This window comes from Chrysemys picta, chromosome 3 (assembly GCF_011386835.1).
Source record: "Chrysemys picta bellii isolate R12L10 chromosome 3, ASM1138683v2, whole genome shotgun sequence".
NCBI lineage: Eukaryota > Metazoa > Chordata > Testudines > Emydidae > Chrysemys > Chrysemys picta.
In genome coordinates, this window is record NC_088793.1 from 66,298,480 (window position 1) to 66,314,978 (window position 16,499).

The 16,499-nt window shown below is 39.3% G+C and overlaps 1 protein-coding gene across 28 annotated transcripts in view; it reads left to right on the forward strand.

Moving 5' to 3' along the window:
* The window catches only part of DOP1A (DOP1 leucine zipper like protein A), a 101,503-nt gene extending 85,516 nt beyond the window's left edge, over window positions 1–15,987 (forward strand). For 15 of the 28 annotated variants that reach the window (XM_042847449.2, XM_065588094.1, XM_065588103.1 and 12 more), the window contains 9 exons: window positions 368–517; window positions 933–994; window positions 1,999–2,151; window positions 3,451–3,587; window positions 5,555–5,610; window positions 7,521–7,685; window positions 10,604–10,733; window positions 13,180–13,239; window positions 15,390–15,987. In XM_042847449.2, coding sequence (XP_042703383.2) covers window positions 368–517; window positions 933–994; window positions 1,999–2,151; window positions 3,451–3,587; window positions 5,555–5,610; window positions 7,521–7,685; window positions 10,604–10,733; window positions 13,180–13,239; window positions 15,390–15,695 — 1,219 coding nt within the window. In that variant the 3' untranslated portion in view covers window positions 15,696–15,987. Of the gene's footprint in view, window positions 1–367; window positions 518–932; window positions 995–1,998; window positions 2,152–3,450; window positions 3,588–5,540; window positions 5,611–7,520; window positions 7,686–10,603; window positions 10,734–12,770; window positions 13,240–15,389 lie in introns of those variants that run through there. The other 13 variants (XM_065588102.1, XM_065588111.1, XR_010599515.1 and 10 more) reach the window with 11 other exon arrangements.
* Window positions 15,988–16,499: the final 512 nt, after the last annotated feature.

Here is a 16,499-nt window from a genome sequence, read left to right on the forward strand (position 1 = left end):
GAACCAAGTCTTATCTGCTCAGCCACATTTTGTTTCAGATCTAGTGTGCCAGATATATATGCTTTGGATTTCCTATTTCTAATCACACTCTCATGTCAGAGCCAGGGATAAGAATGCAAGATTCCTGATCTCCAATATTCTGCTGCTTTCTGTATTCGTTGTACAGCTATTTGCTAAAGTGTTAGTCAGATCCCTTTTAGCGGCTGATCCACAAAGAGGATAACAACCTCTGTTGCAGCACATATGAAAAGTGATTTTAATATGATGTTTTAAAACCATTGTTTTCACAGGAGTCTGGATATATATTCATAACTTTTTTAAAGCAGTGATTTAAAAGATTTCATGTTGAGTTGCTTTTTCTTTCCAGTGCTCACAATGCACCCAGTTATCGAGCCTGTGTTCAGTTATTGAGCAGTCTTAGTGGGTATCAGTATACAAGAAGAGCATGGAAAAAGGAAGCTTTTGATCTTTTCATGGATTCCAGCTTCTTCCAAATGGATGCTTCTTGTGTTAACCAGTAAGAGATTTTCTTGTTTGTATCTGTTATTGTAAATGTTCAGCATAGAGTGTATTTAGTTACATATTACAAATGCTGGGCAATGTAAGCCAGATATTGCCAACAAACTTCTCTGTTTGTGGGTGCACACATATTATGAGATGTGCACAGATTATGAAATTCACATATTCAAACCTTATTTGTGTGCAAAAATTGAGTGCAAATGACTTTGTATTTGTAAACCTATCATATACATGAATAAGAGAGTACTGAAATTGCATGTGCAGCCAGTTTCTAAGGAAAATTTAAAATTTGCCATAGAAAATTTGGCCCTATATGTATTTTTAAATTTGGTTAAAAGAACAGAAAATATTTCAAATAAAAATACAAATGTCTTGCTTTTTTAATTATACACAATCATCCTCTTTCCTTTTAGTTGGAGAGCAATTATGGATAATTTGATGACACATGACAAAACTACGTTTAGAGATTTGATGAGTGAGTACTAACTCCTGTATAATAAAAATACTTACTGCTTATATGTTATTTTATGTTTCAAAGCACTCCATACATGTTAACTTATGTACAATTCATTACATCAATTTCTCCAGGAAAGACATTTAAAAAACCTAAAATAAGTATTTCTTGGAAAATTTTTGTTCAGGATTTTAAATTCCACTTGAAAAGATATTTGTAAGAAATGTTTGAATTAAGCCGTGTTTTAATTTACATTTCTTCTTAAACTACTGGCATTTTGAAGAAAAGGGCACTGCATTCACCTCTACCATACTAGGGCACAACTTCTTTGAAATAAATGGAGGTGTCCCTCCTTGTACCAGCAGTGAATTTTACTCTTTATGCGAAAAAAGTGTATCAAGCAAATACTTTGTCCAGTCTCAAAATGTCATTAACAATTTTCTAGCTTGAGGAAAAAGATGATTATAGAATCCTGCAGAATGACAATTTCTGATTAACAATTTATTTAAAGATACAGAGCCAGATTCTCCTTTTAGTTATACTGCTACAAGTAGGGTTGCCCCAGTATAACAAAGCAGAATTTGACCCAAATTATACAGACACTCCCTGACTTACACAAGCGTTCTGTTCCGGAACACCTTGTGTAACTCGAATTTTGTGTTAGTCGGAAACATATACCCGACCATTACGCAACACCCCCCCCCCCCCCCCCCCCAAACAAAAAAACCCCTCCTAGCTTACGGAACTTTTTCCATAAGTGCGGATTTGCGTAAGTCGGGTTTGTGTAACCCAGGGGGCGTCTGTATTTAACATAAAGGCAATATGTATATTTGCCAGGGTTTTTTCAATATATGTTTCTTAAATATGCTAATTTTGGTTAAATAGTATCTTACTTATATGTACAAATTACACAGTTGACTTGAAAACTGTCTTCATACTTCTGGTTGTATTCATGTGATAAAATAAATGTTGCCTTTCTTTTACTATTAAAAGTATGTCTCAAGATAGCACTTTTTCTCTCTTAGCACGAGTGGCCGTGGCTCAGAGCAGTTCACTCAATCTGTTTGCTAATCGGGATGTAGAGTTGGAACAGCGAGCTATGCTTCTGAAGAGGCTGGCCTTTGCCATTTTTAGCAGTGAAGTGGACCAGTACCAGAAATATCTTCCAGATATACAAGGTCAGTAGAAATTATTATTTACCAGAATTTCTTTTTTAAATAAAAGTGATTCTTGCTGAAGAATACTTTGTCATAAGGTAGATGTGTTGTGGGCTCTGGTATGCATTAGCCACTATCACTGAATTTCATTTTTAACAGTCCTCATAATAGAAATCATAATGGAATCTACAAGCCTGATCCTGTCTCTATTGAAATTGTTGACAAAATTCCAGCTGTTTTCAATGGGAGCAGGGTTGGATTTCAAATGACAGTAGAGCAAATAGGCTTGTTGCCTGCCAGTTAACTTCCCACTGCATCATGTCACTCATCTGTCATCTTATCAATTGCTCGGTATCCCTGGATATCCTATAAGCTGTTCACTTACATGGTTTATAGGCTCACATGCCCCCCTACCTGTACATTCAGCTACGTAGGTGTGTGTAGGCCTAGATGAAAATATTGCAGGTTCTACAAATTCCTGTAGCTGTTTGTTCTGCTCTTCTGTTAGTTTGTTCAGTAATTAACATTGGAGGTTGTTATTGCTTCCTGTTAACTCTTTTATAGGAATTTGGGAGAGGGCTCTTTTCCCCCCTCTGATGTGATGCAGATTGTCAGGACAGCTTCCTTCTAGGCATGATGTCTTTGTAGATTATCATAATACACTGTGGTTCTTCCTTCAAATGGGTAGAACCATAATCTTCCTTGTCCACTTGTTCCATGATTTGTATTTTGAGGCTCCTTTCCAATCAGCTAGTAACTAGCTGTAGGTCTGGCCTGTTCATGATATCTGGTTGTTTTTCTTGTCTGAATTGTGTGTGGACGGTGTGGACGTTTGCTACTTGAGAGGCTATCTCTTTACTCGTTGGATACTGCAATGTAGGTGATGAGCTGGAACTCGCAGTAATCAGGTTTACATAAAAAGCATCTGAGGACAGAGTAGTCTCAGTGTAATATACAGCATAGTAATAGTACAATATTTTCATACGGTAAACATGAGTTACTCTAGCTCTTACCACATATCTTTTGCTAGAAATAGAGGTCACACCTTTATAATCTGTTGTTCTTCTCTTTGGAATGAATCAAACTCTCGTATAGATAAACAATGTAATGTAGCATAGGGAACAAAACTGTTTGTTTTGCAGTCATATAAATATTTGGTTCACACAATTTATTTTGGACATTGACAAAAGGAATAAAATATAGTTACTTATATTAATATTAAAATATATTTAACTCTAACAAGAATAAACTGACTGGAAAACTAAAAAGCTAACCAGAACTATTATAAACTGAGGAATCCTTGTTGGCTTTCTGTTTCAGAAAGGCTGGTAGAAAGTCTCCGTTTGCCTCAAGTGCCCACCCTTCACTCTCAAGTGTTCCTGTTTTTCAGAGTATTGCTTTTAAGAATGTCTCCACAGCACCTTACCTCACTTTGGCCTACCATGATCACTGAACTGGTGAGTTGTAGTTAGCATTCATGATTTGGAAAACTGATGGTGCATAGGTAACTTAATACCTGAATATCTGTTTGAGTTGCCCCAGGGAAATAAGTTATAGTTACGTTATGTACATTTAAATGTACAATGGTCACCATTTAAACTGAATGCTGACTTCTTTGCACAGTCTTGATAACATCTGTTTCCTCAAATCAAATAAAATGTCTGTATGGCTTTTGTGATCAGTTAAGCAATACAGAAAATATTTTATTTTTTCAATTTCCAGTCTTTGTTCCTTCCCTGCTCCCACTTGCATCCTGAAGTAACTTTGCACCTCCCTCAATGTTCATTCCTTCTTTGCTCCTACTTACCAGTTCACTTCCTGCCAAAGTAAGCTTGCTTCCCCCCCCAACATGCCTGCTCCCTCACTACTTTCACTTGCTTCTTCCTTGCGGATGCCTTACCAGTCATTTAGCCCCTTCTGATGCTGATGACATCAAGTAGAGGGATCTGAAAGACTTGTTATATTGGTAATCAGTGATGATTCACGGCACTTTATGGCTATATTTTTGTAACCAGATGTGTACAGCCAGAGCTTTGGCTCTGCTCTATCACAAATGGGACAGAGCACTGCCTTTAAACGGCCAACTGGGGATTCCTCCTGTTGGGATGTTTCAGGAGTAGAAGTGGTTGATATCCAGAGCACCCTGTGGTCCAGTGATTCTTGGTTAGCAGAGTGGCCCGTTGGAGTGCCATTACCAGTTGGCTTAAATTAGAGCAGCATTGAGGTGTTAAATTAAATTCTGAATTTTGCTGGAGGCTAATCTGAACCCTGGTTGCACTCCGGGAGAGGAAAGATAGCATAATGACGTTCTGTATCTTCTTGTTCATGCAATAAATGCTGGTAAATTAGCTAGAAAAAGGTGTTCTTGAGATTTTCAGAATATAATTATGCAATAAATATGTTTAAAATAACTTGGGAGAATAGCAGCGATCTAAATATTAAGTACACCTCTACCCCGATATAACGCTGTCCTCAGGAGCCAAAAAAATCTTACTGCGTTATAGGTGAAACCGTGTTATATCAAACGTGCTTTGATCCACCGGAGTGCGCAGCCCCTCCCCCTCCCCCCCGGAGCACTGCTTTACCGCGTTATATCCGAATTCGTGTTATATCGGGTCGCGTTATATCGGGGTAGAGGTGTAGCACATTCTCCCCTGTGCAAGATATGCTCAGAACAGAAGAGATGATGTGGCTGTCTGGGGGCTGGTTACAGCTGCTTGATTCCCTTAGTCCTGACATAAATTAGACCAATCTTGGGATTGCTCTAATTTGATACAGCTGACTACGGTCCCTGAAAGATCACATTTCATCTGAGAATTAGCACATGGTACTGGGGCTCCACTCTTGCTTCCCTACACTCCCACCATATCCTTTGCTTCCCTGGCATATCTCCTATTCTGGAAGTGCAGGAGGTTGGCATAGAAGCTTGTTCTGACTTTACACTAGTTGAGAATCCCCTCCAGTGGGGGAATTGCTGGACAGTGGCAGCCAGATTACTTTCCCTCTGCACTATTCAGGCAGCAGAAAGGGATGGAACCATCATTGAGAGTCTGGTCCTATATGGCCAAGTAGGCTGATGGGTGATTTCATTAGCCTGGGAATGGAAATAAATCTCCAAATCTCAGTCCCGTTAAGGCTCTTTCCTTAGGGCTTGTGTATTATTCTTCAAATCCTCACAAAAATCAACTAAAAAACTGGGCAGTAATTCCCTGGAAGCTTTTCCTGCTTTAGCCAGCCTGGAAGGGAGAAAGCACACTCTTCCCCTTAGCTTTCCTTTGACCCAACTGCTGCTTTTTTTTATACTCTGCCCTGAACAGTCATGTGACTAGTCAGGACCTGTTAACCCTTTTCAGGCTGCAGACCTTTACCCTGAGACAATCCATTAAAAATAAAATGTTTTTAAAATATAGAATTTGACCTTCAGGTACAAGTGTTTTTACTGATGGAACAAGAACTCACTGCTGATGAAGATATTTCAAGGTAAAATTGAATTAATTTCTGCTCGTTTGTTCAATTTTATGATACCCTGTAGTCTTCTGCAGTCCTATAGGACAGTTGTATTAATATGTAGAAATAGTTTGTCATAGAAAAATTGTTCAAGTTCAGATGAAGAATATTTGAATCTTACTGCAGTACCAGGACATTATATTTGGACTTTCTGTTTTAAAAAAACACAAAACAAAAACCTCACCACTAACTACTAATAAATAACTATGTTAAATCATGTAACCCCTTTTTCAAGAATATTTTTAAATTCTGCAAATAGTCCCATTGCAGTCAGTGGGTCAAGTTGCATGAATAAACTGTACATGTTTCCATAATGTGTACTTTGGATTATTTTACATGGGGTCTATAAAGGTATTATGAAATATAATGAAAATTTGTTTTGAAATATTTAAAAACATGAAAATCGTACGTTTCTAGTTTTGTTGTCCATTCCTAGGCTCACAGTTCCCACACAGTTTGTATAGTCATAGCTTTATAGCAGGGGCGTAGCCAGGACGGGAAACATGGGTGGACCCCGACTTGGGGTGGGTGGGCAATGAAAGGGGGCAGGAAGGATCGGGGCCACTTCTCCCCCACCCTCTCCAGCCGGCCTTGCTGGGGGCGATGGACATATTGGCCAGGGGCCCTTCTGGGCCTACGTGCACACCCAGAGAGCGGGAGCAGGGCACGGGGGACTTGTCCCACTCTGCCCACCCGGCGCTCCAGCCGGGGAGCGGGCTCAGGGTGCAGGGACTTGCGGGCAGGCAAGCAGCCCCAATCCTGCTCTCTGGCTAGAGCGCCAGGCGGGTGGACGGAGCAGGGCGAGCCCCTGATCCCACTCTCCGGCTGGAACGCCGGATGGACGGAGCAGGGCGAGCTCCCGACCCCACTCTCCATCTGGAGCGTCGGGTGGGCGGAGCAGGGCAAGCGCTGGGGCCAGAGCCGGGGCCTGAGTGGGTGGGTCGTGGCTCACCCAGGCCCACCCATGGCTATGCCCCTGCTTTTGAGGCAGATTTTTCAAAGGCACAAAGGGGAGATACGAGCTTAACTCCTGTTTGCTTTTTCTTAGCTCCCTGCTAATAAATTGTATAGTCAGTTGCTGGACCACACTTTGGTAATTATGAAATATACTCAAGAGACCAAATAACCAATGTCAGTCCATTTTATTAATATGGCACAGGAAATAGGTTCTGTACGATACCAGTCTCTGAAGAGCAGTCCCATGCAGTGATGTTATATTCACCTTAGGCAGAAGGTGTGCTCCCCAGGTTACACATTTTAGCTGATATTATTCATATGATTTTACAAGTGACACACCTCCTTACACATCACTAAAATCCAATCCATCAGTTTGTCCCAGTTCCCTAACTTGTACTGTTCCTTCCCCATATTTGTTTTGGATACTAGCATTCCAGGTACTAGTCAGTGAAGGTCCTCCCCTAGCTTGTACTAAGACAGAGAATGAATGTATCTTGATTTTGACAAGTTTCTTATCTGCTTATGCCAAATGCTTACTTCAGAAAATGCAAACAGTTATGGGATACTTAGCATAAGTGAACAGGATGATGGTGTAGACCAGTTTAGGCTACATCACTGTTACAATATTTGTGCTTAATGTTATTAGTGCTTAATGCATACAATATTTATATGCTAACCAGCATATATTAGGCAACGTTCCCTTTATGCCTTTGGAAATCTCTATCCAAATATAGTTAAGTCCACATAATTGCCATATTAACAGACTCCCACTTAATCTGGATGATTGCTTGCCAGGAACTAGATTCCACATGGTAAATTAAAGATGTGCATCTTTGTAAAACAAAATGCTAAGAGAAAACCATCCCATAATGGTGGAAAGTCATTCTGACTATCCTGTACAGCTACTCATTATACTTTAATTTTAGAACTTCGGGCCCATCTGTTGCTGGCCTAGAGACAACATACACAGGAGGCAATGGCTTCTCCACATCATACAACAGCCAGAGGTGGTTAAACCTTTACTTGTCTGCTTGTAAATTTCTGGACTTGGCCCTGGCATTACCATCTGAAAATCTTCCTCAGTTTCAGATGTAAGTAAACGGAAATGAAATAGTTTTCATTTTTGAAAGTCTTGCTACTGTCTTGTAAAATTCTAATTTTTAAAACCTTTGTTTCCTTTCTCTTTTCTAATCCCCCTTCACGTCTTTAACCCAGAGCAACAGATTACATTTTCCTTACATACAGACTTAGAATACTGTGGTGTAATATTTTCCCTATATTACAGTAGCAAAGCTATGCTGTAATTAAGGTATAGATGGCTATTCTATCCTAACTCCTTGTATTTCAGTGACTTAGAAATTTCATTTGGGATGAAATTTGCCATGCTTGATCTTGGACTAATTTGAAGACTATCTGTCCTGTTGTTTTTAACTGTGCATGTTAGACATTGACAGCCCGTGCATCAACTGAGAATTGCTAGAGGATGGGAGCTCTGCTCTGGCCGCTTTATTCTCTCAACATACCCCGTACTGGAAGGTGGGGTGTAGGAGTCAGCTCTGCCACCTGTATGCCAGTTGAGAAATCCCCTCCGCTGGGGTAATTCTCACTTGGTCAGCTATGGCATGATTATGTTGCCTTCGCACTGCTCAGACAACACACAAGGGATGGAACTGGGGCTAACAACCTGGTTCTGTTTTCCACATGCATTGTAACGGGTGTATAAAGGAACACATTTATCCCTGGTCTACTAATGTTTTTCTGAATGGAATTATATTATTCATAATTTTATTTGTAGCATTTAAAATGGCTTCTGGCGGTAGTACTAATTGTAGTACTTATTACAGGACATTGTCTATTTATTGAACTAGAATTCTTAGGAGAAAGTTTGGTGCATCTGTCTTTGGAGTAAGGGCGAGATAGATTGTTAGCGGAACACCTGAAGGTCTCTGTTCTTGCCAGAAAGAAGCCACATTGCAATACACTAACTTTTTTAAAAGGGAACTGAAATGTTTTTCTAAAATAAATGTAAATTAAGTTCCAAAATCATTAACAGAATACACATGTATCTTTAAAATTACAGATATGTTTTAAAAGTGAACTAAAAGGGATTGTTTTATCAACTCTAAAAAAAAAATATAGGTTTTCATTTTTTCCCTGACTCGATGACATTTCAGATGTCTAGATCAGAGCTTGGAGGTGCATATCTCCTTTAGCTTTAAGTGTCTGAAATATGCACAGCGCTAATAGGAGAGAGCCAGAGTTCTGAACTCGTATCTTTATGGATAAGCAAAATAAGTAGTGATCAAGTAGTGCATTTTAGAAATAATTTATGTATTTGTAATTTTAAGTGTACTTGGGTATCTTGCTTTTGTTAATAATTTTCAAGCATCCAGAAGTATGCTTACATGTCTCTCAGAGACTAATTCAGACACAGTATCTGTTCAGAAGACTGTAAAATCTAAACTTGACGTGAATCCTGCATGATCTACTTGCAGGAGGTTGCTTTTTGGGGATTAATGGCCACCCCTTCGTTATGGTGTCTATGGGTGTAAACTGCCCTCTCCAAGATCCAGGTGGGCTGGTGAATATTGGTCTTACCTGAGATTTGCCTGCAAAAGCTAAAAGATGGAGGAGTAGTTACTTGTCATCAAGGCTAGCTCCAGCTTTTTTGTCGCCCCAAGCGGCAAAGTGAGGGGGAGAAAAAAAAAAAGATGAAGCCGATCGGCGGCACTTCGGCAGTAGCTCCGCTTCATTCTTCTGCAGCAATTCAGCGGCAGGTCTTTCACTCCCTCTCTTCCTCTTCGGCAGCACTATGGCGGCAGCTCAAAGAGGAAGAGAGGGACTGAGGGACCCGCCGCCGAAGACCCGGACATGCCGCCCCTTTCCATTGGCCGCCCCAAGCATATGCTTCCTTCACTGTTGCCTGGAGCTGGCCCTGTTTGTCATCCACTGAAGATCCCAGTGATGGGGCATCCAACCCCAGAACAGAGCAGGATGTATGACTGACTGAATATCCCAACTCTTGCCTTTGGGTGATTCAGAGGGACTGACTCCTTGCCATTGCATTTGAACGACCCCTGCAGAATTCAGTCGGCTCTAACTGCCTTGTTTGTAGGAAAAATATGTGGGGTGAAGGAGAAAGTGGGCTGATCACACTGCAAATCAGTCAAAGTCTACCAACATTCGTAAGCCTCAGATGATTGTGTCACTAGAATTTTGAATCCACCCTGATTTTCTGGGTAGGCTCAGGTTCCCAACTGAACTGTTCACACTGTCCTACTTTCTGTTAGTAACCAAACCGTATGACAGTGGCTTTCAGTAAAGGATTTTTAATTGATAATTTTCTTTGTTCATTACTGTACATTCATAGAAACATATTAGTCTTATTGGATCATACATTAGTCTGTCTTGTCCTGCCTCTTTTAGCCTATACTTGATTATTGAGGAAAGGCAATTTCTTCAACTCCTACTACAGGGCATGATGCACCTAACCAATTCTACAGTGTTATGTGATCAGAGGCTGTTGGCTCACAACTTGATTTAGGTTTTACCTTACAAAAGAGCTTTCAGATTTGTGGCTGAACCAAGAAAAGTACAGCACTAATTTGCAAATATATAAAACTACCTCAGGTGTTTTGTTGCACATTTCAAAATCACTGTAGGTTTTCTTTGGACAGAATAGTGACCTGGGTACCATATTGCTTCTCCTCTTCCTTTTGCTATCCTGAATCGGTCCTTCAATTGTCAGTGAAGAAACACAAGAGGGAAAAGGAAACACTGTTTTATTTTCAGTGTTGCTGTAGTCTCTTTCCCTTTTCTGAAAATGGTGTTTATGGTACAAGCCACCTTTTCTACCTCTCCTGAAGGAGCCTAATTTTTCTTTCTTTATAAGAAAATCTGACAAGGTTTTATAGATCCCTCATTTTTATGATAATATCATGGGGCTCTAGCTAGCTTAAAAGTCCCCTGTTTGATATGAACAACCTGTGACTATGTTGCCTTTTGACAGGTATCGGTGGGCTTTTATTCCAGAAGTGTCAGATGATTCAGGTTTGGAGGTACGAAGACAGGGCACACATCAAAGGGAATTTAAACCATATGTGGTTCGATTAGCAAAACTGCTGCGGAAAAGAGCAAAGGTATTTACTTTTTCCTTGTTTTGTTTTACTTTGTAAAGCTGCACGTACAGTAACTAGCAGCATTGTTCACTTTTCTATATAAAATTAAAGGGCACTGACAAGTGTGCTAGCATGCCTATGTTTGAGTGAAAGTTTCAAATCAAAGTGAGTCTCAAATAATGAAAAAATATAATTGGGTATTTGAAATATACTTTGTTCATTAGTTATGACATAGCCAATTACATCTTTTGTCATTAATAAAAGATAATGAATAAAAAATATAAAAATGTACCCTCCAAATCCTAAATATATTTTAATATAAAAACCAACCACTTTCTAGTAGCTATTTATAGACAATTGTATGATAATTTACCTACTAAAATAGGAAAGTGTTTCTGCTCCTGGAAAATGCTCACAAATATTTAGAAACCAAACTTTATTAAAAAATAAAGTAATTTGTCTTAAAACTAGGCAGAGCCATGAAGGGCTGGGTTTCTAGCTTTGTAAGGCAATTTTAACACCTGAATCCAAGAAAAGCTCGTTTTAAGTCTTCAGGCAAAGTAACATATGTGTCAGCAGAAGTGGAAGAATTACTGAACTGGAGATATGAACAGGATAAACATGTAAACAGCTGGTACTTGTTGTTCCCCTGGTGGCCTGAGAGAGGGAGGCAGGGAACAATGGCAGCAACTCTGAGAGGGAGAAATGAGAGCAATGGGGGGAAGTGGGTTGGGGTACTTTGTGAAGAGGGAGAAGAGCTGAAAAGGAGCGGAGCTCTTTCAGTTTTGCCAATCTTCCATTATTCCAGTGGGTGAGGGTGGGCAGCCAACACCACTGGAACAGAAACATTTTGGAGACTTGTCCTCCATCCCCCAGCGATTGCACCATTGCCTTTCCATTGGAATTATTTCCACTAACAATTATAAAGCACAGACAGCAGAAAGATAGAGAACTACCTATGTTGTTGAATCTCTTGCTGGCTGGAAAGTGAGGGATTGAACAGAGGACCAGCTGAGGTGGGGAAAGCTCCCACTGCTCCCACGGAGCGGGAAAAACACTAGATGGTAGCTTTGAAAACATTTGCCACTACTAAGGTGGAGATGGAACCAAGAACAAGGGCAAAGACTGCAAGGGGGAAGGATGGCTTGGCAAGCTTAGACAAACGATAGAAGTGATAGTAGAGGGACATTTCAAAGTTTTGCAGGGATGCTAACTTTGAGTTTATTCTTGGAAGCCCATCTGAATATTATCAAAGGGGTAGCCGTGTTAGTCTGGAACTGTAAAAGCAGCAAAGAGTCCTGTGGCACCTTATAGACTAATATCCACGTCTTCACCCACGAAAGCTCATGCTCCTATACGTCTGTTAGTCTATAAGGTGCCACAGGACTCTTTGGTGCATCTGAATATTGTTACACCCCTGGTGATGGCATAGGCTGATATCCTGTATTTAACCACTCCAGGAAAATTTACTTCCCACTTGAACTGTCTCTTTAGGGGAAAAAAAACTATTGCTGTAGTTATTTGCTGTGTGAAAATGTGTGGGGTGATTTAGTGTTATAGGTGTATATGTACCATTAAACCAAAGGCTCAAAACCTACAGGAATTTCAAGCAAAATATGTGGTGCAAGTCAAGATTCTTCACCTTGTCTTTGATGAGCTAGGAAAATCACCCCGAGAAGCTCCTCTTCCCATAGTGCAATGCTAATCAGATTTAGTCTGTATCATTATATGAATTTTTAAATACTGTATATTCCTTGCTTGATATTTGAAGGTACAGTATTCTACATTGCTTAGGCATATGATGCATTCCAAAATAGTCTTGCCGACTGATTTATAATATTAATTCTCTGCTGGTACGTACTGATGTTGAGATCCAAATTTTTTTAAACTTTCACAGTGTGTTTCAAGAACTTACTAAGTTTCCAGAAACTTCTAGAATCCTCTAGTCAAGGCAGCAGTTACAAATTGTGAACCACAAACTGGGAGTACAAGGGTGAGAGGAATGGGAGTCAGATAATAAATATCAGCTTCCAGTCTATTGTTTCTTTCTAATTGCAGTGGAAGAATACTGATGAAGATAGCAGTGTGTTTCTCTTGGAGTGTACAATTTATTGGCAGGATGTGTCACTTGAGCTTACTTTAGCTTCAGGACACCTTGACTGATAGCGAGATTCATGCAGTTTGATGTTCCTCAAGCACTGTTGGCTGAAGGAGGTGCGTTGAGTCAGCATTATGACAAGAAACAGAAAAACATACTGGAATTTCTTTCTGTCATTAGCCTCCTTCTCCACACACTAACTCCACAGTCTGATGCCCCCAGGTTATGACTGAAGACAGTGGGCCCTTTTGGGACAGGGAACTTCTGGTAAAACTCAACACCCAAATTGCCAACTACAAAGCCTTCATGGCTAAGTATTATTTTAATTTATGGAACACGGTCTGAAAGTTCTCCTCTTTCCTTCCACAGGACAAGCAGGAGGACTTTAAAATGATGATTTTGGAGGGAGTGGAGATGGCCAAGCATCAGGTGAGGGTGGCCTTTGATGCTTGAGTTGTGAAACAAAAACTTATTTGTTACCACCTGATGCTCACAGCCATGTGTGGTATCTGGATTTCAATAAGAAATGCAAAAGGGGATAACTCTCTTCAGAGGCAGAGTTATGGATATTTGGATGAAGACAAAAGAATAGAGTCCTAAATACGTCTATTTATGTAGATGACTACAGAGGAGAAGTGTATTTTTGTTCAGCCAGCTTCTCTAAGTAAAAGGGATTTTAAGAAATAGATTTGCAAAAGGAATACAACCATCATAGGATTTAAACAACAAAACTGCTTCTACCACACATCAGAAACCAAGCACATACTTATGTTCTAGTCTCTGTGTCAAAGTACCTGTCATTTACCTATCAGACAAATTAGTGGAATTTGCTTAGATACCAAGGTGAAGAAATGCCACAGAAATGACATAGATGGATTTGTACTTCATTGATCACATCCAGACCAATTAGTGTAATTTGCATAGATGCACTTTGATTGATCACTTCTAGCATTACTCCACTAATGTTTGTAATGAGTAAATGGTGATGATTATTTTTGGAATAACCCCATCCACAAGTGTCCACCTTGAAGCAATACTCTCAAAATCAACATTGGAAATTCCCTTCCTCTCTGAATACAGTGCTAATGAACACTGTGAAAAAGTGTTGTTGTTGTTTTAATCAATAATTTAAGTTTTAAACCTATTTCTCTAGCTGCACTGACAAGACAAAGTTAAGTTATGACTTGGCCAAAGTACTATTTTTTTTAAAAAGGCATGGGGTTAGCAACTCATTCTGTATTAGAATTCTGGATCCTTCTTGCTGATTTGTTACACAGCCTGTTTTTACTCAAGAAATTTTGCCAAATTAAGTGACACAGTTTTAAGTTGTATCAGAGAACTAAACAGTTTCACTGCTGAAGAAAAATACTAAATAGAATATATTGTCCACATTTTGAAGACTGTTTTACATAATGGAGATGTCCCCCTAGGTCTTAGTTTCAAAAAGATGCTTAATGTTATTTAAAGGGTAAAAAATATGTTGTTCATAGAATATAATATTTTGAATAAATCTGTAGTTACCCAGGGGCTGAAATGTGAGTAAACAGTAAGTAAATCTATTCTCACACCTCCTCTTCTGATTTTCACATCCCCTGATGTTAGGGGCTTCTCACATTGCTCAGGACCCATGGTGTTTCCTTTGATAACTCTTCAGTCTCCACTCCTTATTCTGAATGTGCTACAGCCACAGTGAGAGGGGAGGCACAGATCAGAGGCATTTCAAGACATGACTCATTGATGTGATGCTTTTCCTCTTCCTCCTTCCCTCAGGAATAAGCACCAACTACTGCTACAACACAGCTGGGTACAGCTGCTTTGTGGTAGAAGGAACACTGCCAATATACTATACTGGTCCATGTAGAGCAGTGTGCAGCCACATCCGCTTAAGTGTTAGCATAGCCATGGTCATTTTCTAGCTTAGGGTATAGTTATGATGGTAATTTGGATCAAAAGGGGAACTGATGGTTAAAGACTACAATGTAATGCACAGTAGGTATTACAGTGATTAATGCTATAAAAAACCCTAAAGGAGGTATATATATACATATGCACACACCCTTTAAACTTTTGGCTTATGACTGCTGCCTTTAGTGGTAGGGTTCCAGAAATTTCTTCTGTCAAATAATGCCCAAAGCACATATATGTAACCTAAGTTTGTGGACAATGTCTTCTGAGCCACACACATTTCAGGTAAGTAATTTAACTTTCATGCTCTGAGAAATGTCTGTTTAGACTCTACATGTCAGACTATAAAACAGTATTATAGAAATAAATCTTTGCACAGCTGATCTCCTGAAATATCAGGACTGTTGCTCTCCAATAAAAATGTTTAATTTTATTTTAATGTCTCTGTTCTGGGATTTGTATCTTCAGTAATATTGGCAACAGACTAAGATAAGAACACTGATGCCAAAGAACAAGTCTGCTTTAGTAGATGACTTAGTGAATCTCCAGGGCAGTATTTAAAAGCTGTTCTGCTGGTAGCAATGTACTGAAATGTTTTAATCTCTTAAATTTTCTGCTTGTTCTATGCATTTTGCTTTTGTTCTGTACTATTTCATATTTATCTGTATTTACAGAAAAACCCAGAGGAGGACAGCTCAGGGAAAACATTAAGTTGGGAACCAGGTCATTTGCTGTTAACTATCTATACTGTCCGCAGCATTGAGCAGCTTCTCCCTTTCTTCAATGTACTCAGCCAGGTTTTTAATAGCAAAGTCACAAGCAGATGTGTTGGACACTCAGGGAGCCCTGTCCTTTACCCAAATTCTTTCCCCAATAAGGACCTAAAAATGGAGAACCAAAAAACATTCTACAGCAAAGCAAGGCAAAAAATTGAAGAGATGGTTGAGAAGGATTTTCTGGAAGGTGTCATAAAAACATGAACTATACATTTAAGCTGAATAGTACCAGTTAATGTAATTGTTTAAATGAAATGCTGTACCTTTCAGAGTTGTATAGTTTTCTTTCTTACTCTGTATGTAATGAACATTTCAGGTTATATTTAATTTAAATATTTGTAAATAAGAGACCAGTTCTGGATGTAGCCTGAATCAAGTTTAAATATTGTTGGCTCATATTGATTATGGTGCCTAATATTTACAGTATCTGTGTTTTGTTGTCTTGAGTTCTGTCTTTAAAGCAAAACAAAATACAAGTTGCACATTTTTCACTTTGTTTCTAGTTTATCTTTGTGTTCAGTTTCTCTAACCCATTGGAAGTTGCTGACACTTTTTCTCAGCAATCGTTAAACTGGCACTTTGCTAGTTCTTTGAGTGATATTTCACTTGGGTTATGCATATGTACTACGTGCCTATCCAAAGAGTTTATATAGCATTAAAATGAAAGGTGCTTTGCCTGTGCTGAAGCAAGTATTATCTAATCAAACACATTACTAAAATACTTCAGTTCTATCCATTGAGCCCAGACATTTAAAGGACTAAGTTATATTCCACTGTGCAATAGTATGTGATTCAATATTGAGTGGTATATGAAATTAATTCATCTGAGCTGTGACTTCTCACAAACATATCCCTCAGCTAGAACAGAGTTTCTTCAGAGAGTAAAGGGGAAATAAAATTGACACCACAGACTGTCAGAACAGCAGCTTCTGTCCTGTGGCTGGGGTTTGGATAGACTATCCTCTAATAGGGACAGATTATAGTTCTCATCCTATAGAGGTATAAAAT